The sequence below is a fragment of the Moschus berezovskii genome, chromosome 25, assembly GCF_049115385.1.
Source record: "Moschus berezovskii isolate FMDL1 chromosome 25, NW_MosBer_1.0, whole genome shotgun sequence".
Lineage (NCBI taxonomy): Eukaryota > Metazoa > Chordata > Mammalia > Artiodactyla > Moschidae > Moschus > Moschus berezovskii.
Window position 1 is genome coordinate 50198162 of NC_142484.1, and position 15047 is coordinate 50213208.

General features: G+C 45.1%; 1 protein-coding gene and 1 long non-coding RNA gene across 15 annotated transcripts in view; one reads left to right on the top strand and one right to left on the bottom strand.

Moving 5' to 3' along the window:
* Positions 1-15047, bottom strand: part of LOC148773936 (ferroxidase HEPHL1-like) — a 226320-nt gene that overhangs the window by 188609 nt on the left and 22664 nt on the right. For all 9 annotated transcript variants that reach the window (XM_088832474.1, XM_088832477.1, XM_088832476.1 and 6 more), the window contains 3 exons: positions 12169-12382; positions 7596-7735; positions 4911-5051 (listed from right to left, as the gene is read on the bottom strand). In XM_088832474.1, coding sequence (XP_088688600.1) covers positions 4911-5051; positions 7596-7735; positions 12169-12382 — 495 coding nt within the window. The remainder of the gene's footprint in view (positions 1-4910; positions 5052-7595; positions 7736-12168; positions 12383-15047) is intronic.
* LOC148773939 (uncharacterized) overlaps positions 1-15047 on the top strand; it is a 48251-nt gene that overhangs the window by 12139 nt on the left and 21065 nt on the right. The window contains exon 1 of one of the 6 annotated variants that reach the window (XR_016036448.1): positions 5048-7345. The exons of 4 other annotated variants lie outside the window; for them this stretch is intronic. This is a non-coding gene — a long non-coding RNA (uncharacterized LOC148773939). Of the gene's footprint in view, positions 1-5047; positions 7346-13540; positions 14469-15047 lie in introns of those variants that run through there. One more of the 6 variants, XR_016036445.1, reaches the window with a different exon arrangement.

Below are 15047 nucleotides of genomic sequence, written 5' to 3' on the forward strand. Positions count from 1 at the left end.
GTCCACTATAAAAAGATTCCAAAATTTACTTGTGTCTCTGTATATAGACATTTACATGTTCATGAAAACTTTCTTGAAGCAGGTTGAAGCAGCTTTTGATACTGGGAGTAGGGAGTGGCAGAATTTGGAATAGTAACCAGTAAAGATTTTCCTTCCCACAACCCCATCCTTGGACAGGTACCTTGCTAACTTTTTGATTCATTAGACTGTTTTCTTTTCTTATTTTTTACATCTTTAAATTTTTGCTTTAATGATCTTTATTGAAATTGCTATAGCATTGTTATAGTTCTTCTGTTCTGTGTATTCTTGTCACCTCTTCTTAACATCTGCTGCTTCTGTTAGATCCACACCATTTGTGGAAAAGATCAGTTTTCATACCAATCCCAAGGAAAGGCAATGCCAAAGAATGCTCAAACTACCACACAATTGCACTCATCTCACACACTACCAAGTAATGCTCAAAATTCTCCAAGTCAGGCTTCAACAGTACATGAACTGAGAACTTGCAGACGTTCAAGCTGGATTTAGAAAAGGCAGAGGAACCAGAGATCAAACTGCCAACATCTGTTGGATCATCAAAAAAGCAAGAGAGTTCCACCAAAACATCTACTTCTGCTTTATTGACTCTACCAAGGCCTTTGACTGGGTGGGTCCCACCAAACTGTGGAAAGTTCTTCAAGAGATGGGAATGCCAGACCACCTGACCTGCCTCCTGAGAAACCTGTATGCATGTCAGGAACCAACAGTTGGAACTGCACATGAAACAAGACCGGTTCCAAATCAGGAAAGGAGTACGTCAAGGCTGTATATTGTCACCCTGCTTATTTAATTTATATGTAGAGTGTATCAGGCAATATTCCAGGCTGGATGAAGCACAACCTAGAATCAAGATTGCCAGGAGAAATATCAATAACATCAGATATGAAGATGACACCACCCTTATGACAGAAAGCAAAGAGGAACTAAAGAGCCTCGGGATGAAAGTGAAAGAGGAGAGTGAAAACGTTGGCTTAAAGCTCAACATTCAAAAAACTAAGATCATGGCATCCGGTCCCATCACTTTATGGCAAATAGATGGGGAACAATGTAAATAGTGAAAGACTTTATTTGTTTGGGCTCCAGAATCACTGCAGATGGTGACTACAGCCATGAAATTAAAAGACACTTGCTCCTTGGAAGAAAAACTATGACCAATCTAGATGGCATTTAAAAAGCAGATACATTACTATGCCGACAAAGGTCCATCTAGTCAAAGCTATGGTTTTTCAGTAGTCATGTATGGATGTGAGAGTTGGACTATAAAGAAAGCTGAGCACTGAAGAACTGATGCTTTTGAAGTGTGGTGTTGGAGAAGACTTGAGAGTCCCTTAGACTGCAAGGAGATCCAACCAGTCCATCCTAAAGGAAATCAGTCCTGAATATTCATTGGAAGGACTGATGCTGAAGCTGAAACTCCAATACTTTGGCCACCTGATGCAAAGAACTGACTTACTGGAAAAGACCCTGATGCAGGGAAATATTGAAGGCAGGACGAGAAGGGGATGACAGAGGATGAGATGATTGGATGGCATCACCAACTCGATAGACATGAGTTTGAGCAAGCTCCAGGAGTTGGTGATGGACAGGGAAGCCTGGCGTGCTACATTCCATGGGGTCGCAAAGAATCAGACATGACTGAGCAACTGAACTAATAGTATTATAATAATATTATTATGTAGTCGTAAGAGGTAAAATGGAATGTAACTCCCCCGTATTATACCTATGTGGTTGCTATCAATTTTGTAACAGGGGCTCTTAACACTTATTACAACTACATTTCAACTGTGTAAAATTTATGGAAGTTCATTTTATTGTGAGATCTTCTCGCCTTTCAATGCATCTTTTAAATACATCAAGGCTGTATGTTGTCACCCTGCTTATTTAACTTATAAGCTGAGTACATCATGAGAAACCCTGGGCTGGATGAAGCACAAGCTGGAATTAAGATTGCCAGGAGAAATATCAATAACCTCAGATATGCAGATGACACCATCATTATGGCAAAAGTGAAGAAGAACTAAAGAGCCTCTTGATGAAAGTGAAAGAGGAGAGTGAAAAAGTTGGCTTAAAGCTCAACATTCAAAAACCTAAGATCATGGCATCCGGTCCCATCACTTCATGGCAAATAGATGCGGAAACAATGAAAACAGTGACTGACTTTATTTGTTTGGCCTCCAAAATCACTGCAGATGTTGATTGCAGCCATGAAATTAAAAGACACTTGCTCCTTGCAAGAAAAGCCATGAGAAACCTAGACAGCATATTAAAAAGCACAGACATTACTTTGCCTACAAAGGTCCATCTAGTCAAAGCTCTGGTTTTTCCAGTACTCATGTATGGTTGTGAGAGTTAGACCATAAAGAAAGCTGAGCACCAAAGAGTTGATGCTGTTGAACTGTGGTGTTGGAGAAGACTCTTGAGAGTCCCTTGGACTGCAAGGAGTTCTAACCAGTCAATCCTAGAGGAAATCAGTCCTTCACTGGAAGGACTGATGCTGAAGCTGAAACTCCAATACTTTGTCCACCTGATGCGAAGAGCTGACTCTGATGTTGAAAAGACCCTGATGTTGGGAAAGATTGAAGGCAGGAGGAGAAGGGGACAACAGAGGATGAGATGGCTAGATGGCATCACCGACTCAATGGACAATAGTTTGGGTAAACTCCAGGAGTTTGTGATGGACAGGGAGGCCTGGCGTGCTGCAGTTCATGGGGTCGCAAAGAGTTGGACACGACTGAGCGACTGAACTGAACTAACCCCAGACTCCCAGTCCATCCCTGTCCTGCCCTGTGCCTTGGCAACCACAAGTCTGTTCTCTATGTCTATGAGTCTGTTTCTGTTTTGTAGATAGATTCCCTTGTGCAATATTTTAGATTCCACATATAAGTGATATCATGTGTATAACTGAGTCACTTTTTATACTTTGGAGTTTGGCACAACACTGTAAATCAACTATATACTTCAACTAAAAAAACAATTAGAGTTCTATCTCTTTTATAAAGCTTTTCTTCAGGTCAGTTCAGTTCAGTTCAGTGGCTCAGTTGTGTCCGACTCTCCGCGACCCCATGAATCACAGCACGCCAGGCCTCTCTGTCCATCACCAACTCCCGGAGTTCACTCAAACTCATGTCCATCGAGTCGGGGATGCCATCCAGCCATCTCATTCTCTGTCGTCCCCTTCTCCTCCCACCCCCAACCTTTCCCAGCATCAGAGTCTTTTCCAGTGAGTCAACTCGTCACATGACAGGGCCAAAGTATTGGAGTTTCAGCTTTAGCATCAGTCCTTCCAATGAACACCCAGGATTGATCTCCCTTAGAATGGACTGGTTGGATCTCCTCGCAGTCCAAGGGATTCTCAAGAGTCTTCTCCAGCACCACAGTTCAAAAACGAGGCTTCATGGATTTCTTTCTCTGAAATTTTATCAACCCTCTCAGATATATTCTTGAAAACCTTCACCACTTAGAATTTCAACATGTATAATCTGTATTATTGCTGAAATGATTCATCTTGTCTTTTTTTTTCCTTCCAAACTCATTTGAAGCATCTTGAGAGAAATGCATGGTCAAGAGCTCGGGTCCTGAGGTCACACCGGCTCCACCATTCCTAACGTCTGTCCTGGTTGAGCTCTTTACTCCTCTGTGCGTCCGTTCTGTTCTGTCGCTCAGTCCTGTCTGACTCTTTGCGACCCCGTGGACTGTAGCCTAACCAGGCTTCTCCGTCCATGGGATTCTCCAGGCAAGAATACTGGAGTGGGTTACCGTTTCCTTCTCCAGGGGATCTTCCCGACCCAGGGATCGAACCCGAGTCTCCCGCATTGGAGGCAGACGCATTAACCTCTGAGCCACCTCTGTGCCTCAGTCACCTGTTAAATAAACGTACCACTACCAGATTCCATCAATAACAGGATGTGATTTAGCGTATCGGAGAAGGCAATGGCAAGCCACTCCAGTACTCTTGCCTAGAAAATCCCATGGATGGAGGAGCCTGGTAGGCTGCAGTCCATGGGGTCGCTAAGGGTCGGACACGACTGAGCGACTTCACTTTCACTTTTCACTTTCACACATTGGAGAAGGAAATGGCAACCCACTCCAGTGTCCTTGCCTGGAGAATCCCAGGGATGGGGCAGCCTGGTGGGCTTCCATCTATGGGGTCACACAGAGTCGGACACGACTGAAGTGACTTAGCAGCAGCAGCAGCAGAGTATCTGATGCCAAGATGCATCTTTCCATCATGTCATGTTAAAGTTTAATTGGCAGCATTTAAACAGTGTATTTATGTATTTGGCCACTTTGGGTCTCAGTTACGACACACAGGATCTTCGTTACAGTGCGTGGGCTCCAGAGCTCAGGGTCAGTAGGGGTGGTGTGCAGACTTAAGTTACACACAGGGTCTTAGCTCCTCGGTCAGGGACTGAACCAGGTCCCCCGCACTGGGAGGCAGATTCTTAACCACTCAACCACCAGAGAAGTCCTGACAGCACTTTTTTTTCCCTTTAATAACAAAGTAATAATGGCCATTATAATCAGTGGTATCAGGCTCAAAGAAATATGTTAGTGTCTATCTCCCTGAGTTATTATAAGAATAAGTGAGTTTTTACATTTTTTTCTAAATTTAAAAGTTGGCACAAGGTTAATATTCAATATGTGCTAGCTGTTATTATGTCTTAATACCCTTTAAGGTCTCTAATTGAGCCCTAGAAACTCCACAAACAGTCATTGGCTGAATAGTAATTTCATATCGGGGTAATGGGTGGAACGTAATGATGGAGTAATGATGTTACAATGAGCTTTCCAAGACCCCTCAGAGATCAGACAAGAAAGGAGTTGAGCCTGGAGTACTCATCGGCATGGCGCAGACCTCTGGGGTCAGTTACCTGGCTTTGTGACAGGCACTTGGAGCTGCTTCCCACTATCCATGTCCTCCACACCCTGGGCTGAGATGGAGTAGGGCCGACTGGCCTTGTTCATAAATATGATCAGGATGGAGTCCCCCACCTTGGCGTGAATCACTGGGCCTAAAGGCAAAACACAGGTCTGTGTGCATTATCGTTGCTCTTTTCAACACTGGTGTAATTCACGTGTATTTGACAAAATAAACAAAGGTTAGCCTTGTTATTAGTGTATTTCCTTTAGCAGGTGACATTGGGTAGCATTAAATATCATGTCATGTTTTGCAGTTGGATCAATATGGATTCAAATCCTGCCTCCTTCACTTACTTATTAGAGAGGCTTTGAATAAGTCAAGTAACCTACCTGAGTCAAATTCCTCATCTGTAACATGGTCTTACCTTTCTCAAAGGGTTACAGTAAGGATTAGATAAAGTAACATATGTAAAGTGCTAATTTCAGTAAATTGAGACATAGTAAGTACTCCATAAATGCTTACATTTTTACTACTGCTGAGACATACTCTCCAGGAAAAACTATCCACAACACGTGGTGACTTTTCATTGTAATCCCCGTGTGTAACCTTTGGTTAGTTTAAAATTGCTCATTATCTGGTAAATATAATAATAGTGAGGATGCAATGAAATAATGAGTATAAAAGGAATTTCTAAGACAATAAAATTAAAACATAAACATATTGATTTATGATCAATATGGTGATTTCACTAATGCATGTGCAAACATCCAATGCTATTTCTCAGTATTTGGATATCTGCATGAGACATGCACTCTTCAGAAAGTTGTGTGTACACATTTCTGTTAACCAGCATGAGAGCCAGTGGAAATTGGCACACACATCCCTGGAGAGGTCTGTACCCTCGTTGCCATGGGATGCCCTCACCCAGCACAGGTGCCCATTGGTCCTCAGAACAAGACACAAATGCAGTTTGCTCAGCCACACTGACAGAGCATCACTCACACAGGGATCCCTTGAGAGAGGTAGAAACAGACTTCCAGTGGAAGCACCACAGATCTGGTCCCTGAGGTTCTAGGGATGTATCTGCACACTGTGTTCACAGGGAAATACACTCACAGTTGAGAGTCTGACCACACACATCCATTGTTCACTGGTTCAACCGTGGTTTTAGTGCTTTCCTGAGAAATGCAGTTGGCTGTCGGTATTCATGGATGCAGACATAAGAGGGCCAACAGTACTAAGCCATTTACTGCAAGAGACTTGAGCATTCTGATGCCCGTGAAGTTCCCGGAACCAGTCCTGGACTGTACTGATAAAGGCCTAAATAATCTAAAATTTGTTGGACTACTATTATCTTTAAAACAAATATTTAGCATGAATCAGACAGTGTCTGAAAAGCACACTGTTTTTTTTTAAAATGATAAAGCTAGAAATAGAAAAGAAAAATTTAGGCATGTTTTTTAAAGTAGTTTTGGGATAGAGTTATAGATGGGGCATATGCATACATGTAAGAAAATCAACGTATTTTCATTGCCGCTTAAACTGCACATGCTGTGCTATTTTGGTGAGAAGGGGTGAATGCCTTCTGGTTTACTGCCTGGTGGGTCACAGGGAGCAGTGATGACCAGTGTGCCTGTCCGGGGGCTTTGGCAGTTTCTGGGGTTCAGGCCTCTCCCTGATCTGCAGCAAACGGACAGATGGGCCTTCTGCTCCCCTGACTGAAGTGGTGCTGAGCTTGACTGATGAAGTCGCTGGTCTGTGTCCTTTTCCTGAGCAAACCAAATTGAGCCCAGCCCCCTCTGCAGAATCAGCACCCGTTCTTCAGAGATCTGTTCTCTGATTCAGAGATTCAAAAGAAGGAATGTTCCCATGGGAGATGACTCATTGGTATGAAAAGCAAGCTTGGGAACTGATGTTAGCAGATGGTGAAGATGGATGGGCCGGTTAATAATTTATGAATCTAATAATCGTGTGATGCATTATTTTGATAATAAGAAACATATTAAAGCCTTAGTATTTATATAAGTTGCCTTGTACATTTAAAAACGGAAAAGTCATCTAGATTAGCCCTCTGCTTTAAGATCTCATCTTCACGATGGGGTGACACTCAGGTGAGGACAAGTGGGGAAGGTTAGCAGGAAGAGTTTATCCAATCTCATGGGCAGCTCAGGGCATCAGAGAGATGAAGTCAGTTCTGAGAAGGCCAGGAAGTCAGGGCCACCGGAACTGAATCCATGCTGTTCACCCAAGCACTGCTTCTCGAGTAAAAGGTTTCTCTTTTGTCAGAATGATTTTCATGGTGTGTTGTGAAGGCAGTGGCCATGGATGACTGAGAACCTTGGAGAAGCCATGTAAACACTCTGGCTGCTGTTCTGAGGCATCGGTGTTTCAGATGAAAGTTTCCTGGCTCAGCAGAGGGGTGGCCAAGGACCTTCATGGCAGCAGGTGATGGTTAGACTGCCTGGATGACAGGGATTCCTCTTGTGTGTCATCTGCTGGTCTTCTTATGCTACTGTTTGTGTGAGCTGAGCACACAGCATGCTCCCTGATGATGGGAGGGCAGCAGGCTGTCTCCCTTGTATGAATGCAGTCAGGCTACTCTGTTCTTCCATTCATTCTTGGGAAGATGTCTAACCGGGTGTGTGTGTGCGTGTATGTGTGTGCTGGCAGTGCACGGCTGTGATCTGTGCCATACCCAGGAGTGCCAAATGCTCCTCTTGTGGCGGTCGAGCTTTGATCTCCACAAATTCTCCACTGGTGTATTCCCTGTAAACCACTTTCTTGTACTGAGAGCCGATCCAGTTTTCAGTGTGGTTCATGAATATATCTCCATGTCTGCAAATCAGAAGCAACAGGAATTAAAGTTGTTAGAGGGAAGAAAAACCTTGAGTGCTTCTGCATGATTTGGAGGTGTGGGCACTGGAGTAGTGCTTCCGAAACCTGACTCTGATCAGGATATCCCTGGGGAGCTGGTCCTTTACATCAGACTGGTGGAAGTGGGGCCAGGAATCTGCATTTGAAAGCATCTCTGGGGCTTTAGATGTGGCAGTCCAGTATTGGCCTACGGTCCACTCTTGGGCACCACTGCTCTAGAGCCCTGCTGGGACACAGAGAACAGACTTTTGGATGCAATGGGGGAAGGAGCTGCTGCTGCTCAGTCGCTTCAGTCGTGTCCAACTCTGTGCGACCCCACAGACGGAAGCCCACCAGGCTCCCCCGTCCCTGGGATTCTCCAGGCAAGAGTGCTGGAGTGGGGTGCCACTGCCTTCTCCGAATGGGAGACGGAGAAGGCAGGACAAATTCAGCGAGTGTCACTGACACACATACACATCACCGTGTGTGAAATAGGGAGCTGATGCTGCATAGATAACCAGCTGGCTGCTCTGTAACACGGGGGGTTAGTTTGATGCTCTGTGATGGCCTGGAGGCACCAATGATGGGGAGAGAGCGGTGAGGGAGACTCGAGAGGGAGGCGATATATGTATACTTACAGCTGATTCATGTGCGGCAGAAAGCAACACAACATTGTAAAGCAATTAGTCTCAATTTAAAAGAAAACAAAACCCTGCTGGGTGCTGCATAGGGCCAGACTTAGTCAGAGACTCCTAAAGGCACTTTGAGATTACATTCTCCTGGGACCAACCAACCTCAGGAACATGTTCACCCATGCACATGCGCACACCCCACCACCGTGCATTCCTTCAGATTCCATATGTTGTTCTGTACCCTGCTATGTTTTTCCACGGTAAAGATCTCAAGAAAGTCTGTGGGTGGTGTATGGCGCATATGCGTGCATGCAAAGTCTCTTCAGTCGGTTCTGCTCTTTTCGACCCTATGGACTGTAACTCACCAGGCTCCTCTGTCCATGGGATTCTCCAGGCAAGAACACTGGAGTGGGTTGCCATTTCCTTCTCCCTGGGAAGGGCTACCCATCCAGGCAACCCACTCCAGTATTCTTGCCTGGAGAATCCTGTGGACAGAGGAGCTTGGAGAGCTGCTGTCCATAGGGTCGCACAGAGTCAAACACGACTGAAGTGACTTAGCAAGCATGCATGCGTGCGTGCATAGGAGAAGGAAATGGCAACCCACTCCAGTGTTCTTGCTTGGAGAATCCCAGGGACGGGGGAACCTGGTGGGCTGCCGTCTATGGGGCTGCACAGAGTCAGACACAACTGAAGCAACTTAGCAGCAGCAGCCCTTCCCAAGGGATGTTCGCAACCAAGGGATCAAACCCAGGTCTCCCACATTGCAGGCATATTCTTTACTGTCTGAGCCACCAGGGAAGCCCAAGAATACTGGAGTGGGTAGCCTACCCCTTCTCCAGCGGATCTTCCCAACACAGGGATTGAACCAGGGTGTCCTGCATTGCAGGTGGGTTCTTTACCAGCTGAGCTACCAGGGAAACCTGGTGAATCTTTGAATGAATTTTAAATCAAAGCAAAGGAGAAAAGGAAAGATATAAGCATCTGAATGCAGAGTTCCAAAGAATAGCAAGGAGAGATAAGAAAGCCTTCCTCAGTGATCAATGCAAAGAAATAGAGGAAAACAACAGAATAGGAAAAACAAGAGACCTCTTCAAGAAAATTAGAGATTCCAAGGGAATGGTATGGACCTAACAGAAGCAGAAGATATTAAGAAGAGGTGGCAGGAATACACAGAAGAACTGCACAAAAAAGATCTTCACGACCAAGATAGTCACGATAATGTGATCACTGACCTAGAGCCAGACATCTTGGAATGTGAAGTCAAGTGGGCCTTAGAAAGCATCACTACGAACAAAGCTAGTGGAGGTGATGGAATTCCAGTTGAGCTATTTCAAGTCTTGAAAGATGATGCTGTGAAAGTGCTGCACTCAATATGCCAGCAGATTTGGAAAACTCAGCAGTGGCCACAGGACTGGAAGAGGTCAGTCTTCATTCCAATCCCAAAGAAAGGCAATGCCAAAGAATGCTCAAACTACCGCACAATTGCACTCATCTCACACGCTAGTAAAGTCATGCTCAAAATTCTCCAAGCCAGGCTTCAGCAGTATGTAAACCATGAACTCCCAGATGTTCAAGCAGGTTTTAGAAAAGGCAGAGGCACCAGAGATCAAATTGCCAACATCCGCTGGATCATGGAGAAAGCAAGAGAGTTTCAGAAAAACATCTATTTCTGCTTCATTGACTATGCCAAAGCCTTTGACTGTGTGGATCACAATAAACTGTGGAACATTCTGAAAGAGATGGGAATCCCAGACCACCTGACCTGCCTCTTGAGAAACCTGTATGCAGGTCAGGAAGCAACAGTTAGAACCGGTCATGGAACAACAGACTGGTTCCAAATAGGAAAAGGTGTACGTCAAGGCTGTATATTGTCACCTTGCTTATTTAACTTATATGCAGAGTACATCATGAGGAACGCTGGGCTGGAAGAAGCACAAGCTGGAATCAAGATTGCTGGGAGAAATATCAATAACCTCAGATATGCAGATGACACTACCCTTATGGCAGAAAGTGAAGAGGAACTCAAAAGCCTCTTGATGAAAGTGAAAGAGGAGAGTGAAAAGGTTGGCTTGAAGCTCAACATTCAGAAAACAAAGATCATGGCATCTGGTCCCAAAACTTCATGGGAAATAGATGGAAAAACAGTGGAAACAGTGTCAGACTTTGTTTTTTTGGGCTCCAAAATCACTGCAGATGCTGATTGCAGCCATGAAATTAAAAGACGCTTGCTCCTTGGAAGGAAAGTTATGACCAACCTTGATAGTATATTAAAAAGCAGAGACATTACTTTGCCGACCAAGGTCCGTCTAGTCAAGGCAATGGTTTTTCCCGTGGTCATGTATGGATGTGAGAGTTGGACTGTGAAGAAAGCTGATCGCCGAAGAATCGATGCTTTTGAACTGTGGTGTTGGAGAAGACTCTTGAGAGTCCCTTATACTGCAAGGAGATCCAACCAGTCCATTCTAAAGGAGATCAATCCTGGATGTTCATTGGAGGGACTGATGCTAAAGCTGAAACTCCAATACTTTGGCCACCTCATGAGACGAGCTGACTCACTGGAAAAGACTCTGATGCTGGGAAAGGTTGGGGGCGGGAGGAGAAGGGGACGACGGAGAATGAGATGGCTGGATGGCATCACCGACTCTGTGGACATGAGTTTGAGTGTACTCCGGGAGTTGGTGATGGACAGGGAGGCCTGGCGTGCTGTGATTCATGGGGTCGCGGAGAGTCGGACAGGACTGAGCGACTGAACTGAACTGAACTGAACTGAACCCTTGAGGCACATCTTTTAAAACTGAGGAGTGATTTTGTTTCTTCATTTATCCACAAGGTGGCACCATTATACTCTTTCCATGAGCCTGAACCCTCAAAACAGACCGAGTAAGAAAAACAGAACAGGCTACGATTCCTAATAGCTGGTGTAGAGGAGTTGGAGGGGGTCATAACCACAGAAGGTGCATGAGGGCTGGGGAACAGAGGGCAAGGGAAGTGTGATAATAAATATCAAAGAGGTACAGGGCATGAACGTCAGCATGGCATGGTGATGAGACCACGGATTTGTCCTTCAAAAAGGTCAGTGTTCAACTCCACCTCTGCCAGTGACTGAGTGAACCAGCCCTCACCTGCATACATGGGGCGGTGCCACCCAGGCAGAAGCTGCTAACCCTAGGGAGGAGGCCTGCTGGCCTGCCCTCCAGACAGTTAAGTCCTGAAGGCCTGGCCGGAGGGCACCCGTGCTCAGCAGCGCGCGAGGTCCTCGAGCCCCTCGAGCCCGCGGATTCCTCTGTGTTCTGCACGGGCAGCGCCTCCACAGGAGGGCCAGCCTCGCAGACGCTCTGGGGACCAGGCCAACAAGGGGACCTGCCCTTCCTGCAAAGCCCAGGGCTCTCCGCTTTCCCCGCCCCTCGGGTGTCCCGGCGGCCAGTGACCGCCGGCGGCCCCCCACCCCGCCCATCTACAGCGCCCCCCAGCTCTGCGCAGCGGCCCTGCGTCTCCGCACCGCGTCCCCCGGGTCCCCGGGAGGCGAGCCCCTGCGCTGACCTGCCCCGCGCTCGCTCAGACCCACGCGCGGGGCCCGCCAGCCTCTCGGGGACCACACTGGCTTCAGACCGCTCCCTCGGAGGGGGCCGGCGACTTCCCTAGGCTTTCGTGTTCCTGGGTGACATGTCTGTCCGCCAGGACAGGGCAGACCGCACCCGGGCCCTTTTAGGTTCCGCGTTTGCCGAACGTCCACGCACCTGTGCGAACCCACCCCGGAGACGGCGGCGGCTCGGCCTGTGGTACCTTTCCCCTCCTGCGTCCAAGTGCTGCTTTTGGAACTCCCAGTTTTTGTTAGGGGCATAATCCCATTCTACCTCTTCAGCGGCGATGTAAAAGGTTCTTATCGTCCCATAGGGCTGCTCAGGAGGGTCCTTATTGCCGCAGCTCCTGACCTCATATATCTGATGCATGCCTCTCGCCAAGTGGTGCAGGGTGGAGCCAAAGACCCTGAAGACGCCTGGAAGAGAAATGGCTTGGCGTTCAGAGCGATGCTTGAGCGTTTGCTTTTGGTTTGCTAGCAAACCTCCGTAATTATTACAAAATAACCGGTCAGGTGGATTTTTAAGATATCAACCTTCTATAGCATTTAAAAATAAGACCCTAAGAGGAATAAATTACTTGTAAATATATTTACGTATGGGGGAAAAATACCATCTGAAACTCATCTGTCATGTCCAAAAACAAAAAGAAACTTGTAAAGTTGCTGCCAAGAAATGATTTCTCTGGGTCTCCCCTATTGTACACACCTATAAGAGGATAGTCACTCCTGGAAAAATCATCGATATGTATCTTCTCCCAGCCCAGTTTAAAAGGAACTAATTACTTGCCTAGACAAAGTTCAAATTAGGTCAATCTTCTGAAGTCATGGCTTTTGCCCTAAAGGTTTTCATAAGCTATAAGGTGCAATATACAAAAGCTATTACTCTTAAAGCTAAATGTATTTTTTTCATTAAGCCCTTGAGCAGAGGAGGGTCTCATTTCCAGTGGTAGGTCTACATTATGCCAGATGAAAAGGAAACAGAAACAGCAACCATCATATCTGACTGAGAACCATATGATTTTTTAAGCTGAATTTTCTAGATGCCTTGGCATCAGATACGCATATTTTAATTAAATTCACCATAAAATCATCATACAAAATCAAATTATTGGAAGATGTTAACTCAGGGAAATTATTGAATCAACAAATCTCCTCCAGTTGACTCTGTTCTCAGAGGTGAATGAGAGTGTGGGTCTCATTAACTATCTTCAGTGCACAGAGATAGCATCTATCGTGTCTAAATATTCCCAAATTATCCCTTCAGGATGAGCCTAAACCATTGGTTCATAGGGTACCCTAGCACGCTCAGGCAGAAACAGTGACCCTCTGTAAAAACAAAGAGAAGACTCTTCTGACAACAGAGGTGGCCAGACCTTCCTCTGCCTGTGCTGGTCTCCAGGCAGCCCACTATTTGTATGCTCATCATCCCTTCAACAGAGGAAGAATTTTCTTTTCTAAGAACAAAGAGGAGCTTAAAGCCTTGATTATGGTGATATGTTCACAGATGCATACCATTTCCACACTCATCAATTTACGTGTATTAAATATACAGCTTTTTGTGTTTCAGTCATACATCAACAAAGTGGTTTTAAAAAGGAAAGATCAAAGAGGAAATGTTTGACTTCCAGCTGACAGGCTACTCTACCCATGTTTGGGCACTCCTTTCAGCTTAGAGGGTGGGGCGGCAATAGGTGAAATGACTCAGCTTTTCAGCACTCGCTGATTTATACTCACTGCCAAACATAAACGGGAAAGCATTGTCATGTAGCTCTTTAGAAGCCTGGAGGGCCCATGAGTAAGTAACCATGTCCCTAAAATTATTCCAGCCATCTCTAGCTTTGAATGCTCTTTCTATGGATTAAAACTATTTGGCTGTTTCCCTCTTGTCCCCTTTTTGGTCTTGAAGAGTGAATTTTTTAAAAGTAATTGTTCCAAAGGCATCCCTTGGGGTGATTCATAATTGATCAATCAATTAACATAGAAAGGTTGAATACTAGAAGCTTACAAGGCAAGGATGGAGCTCCTAGTCTGAGGCAGTTCTTTGGCAAATGTTTTGAAGCTCAAGCCTCTTTTTTTTTTGCTTTAATTTATTTTTAATCGATGTATTTTATTTGGTAGGTAAGTCATGGAGACTTTTCCTCTCTCAAACAGATAACTAAATCATGGAGAAAAGATGCATTTACACTCACAGCAACCAGAAGTGAAGGTTGAGGCGGGGTTAGGTGGCTCCCAGGGTCCATATGTTTTCTATATATGTCTTTCATGACTAAAAATTTTAGATTTGTCTCAGGTAGAAATGTTTAATGTGTAAAGAGGTGACGTAAGTCATATTTACTACTTGTTAATAGAAAAGAGTAGCTTTGAAGAGCTCTATCTGCTTTTCTCTTTGAATTTTTTTCCCTCAAGTCTCAAATTCTTAACCAGTGACAGAGAGTGGCATCTACAATGCAGTTCCAGTGTGACAGAAAGAAGTAAATACCGATTCATAAAGGAGACAGAGCAGGCAAGTACTTCTCTTGAGTAGCATATTGGTTTCATTTTAAGACCAATGAAAAAGTTGGTTTGGAGAAACATGTTGAATATCCACAGCATTTACTAGTCTTCTTTTTCATCAGAGAGCATATGTTGCCAAATATTACTCTTTATCTTTTATTAAAATGCCCCAGTGACCTAATTAACTTGTTAATCTCTAAAAAAAGGGATGGGTACTGGCACTTCGATGGGCTCTCCATGGACTCCGGATCCAACACAGCTTGCTTTCTGGGCACCCAAGAGAATGACAATAGGCAAGTCCCTGTTTGGACTCATCAAGAGACCACTATCAATCTCTTGAGAGGGGAGACAAGTTCACATCTACAACCTGGAAGCAACCACCAGGCTGCTCATGTCTGGTTGATGCTTCCGAGCAGCAACTAAAATGAAGTTTGTGTTTAAAGAGAATAAACAAGCAAACAAAAGTACTCTTTCTTGGAGCTGAATTGTTCATGGATAGAAATCAAGAGCATTCTCCTAGAATTTGTGAGGCCAGGTCATTTAGAGGACTCCTGCTTCTGCTTTCTGGATGTTATTAGATGCTTTTCCT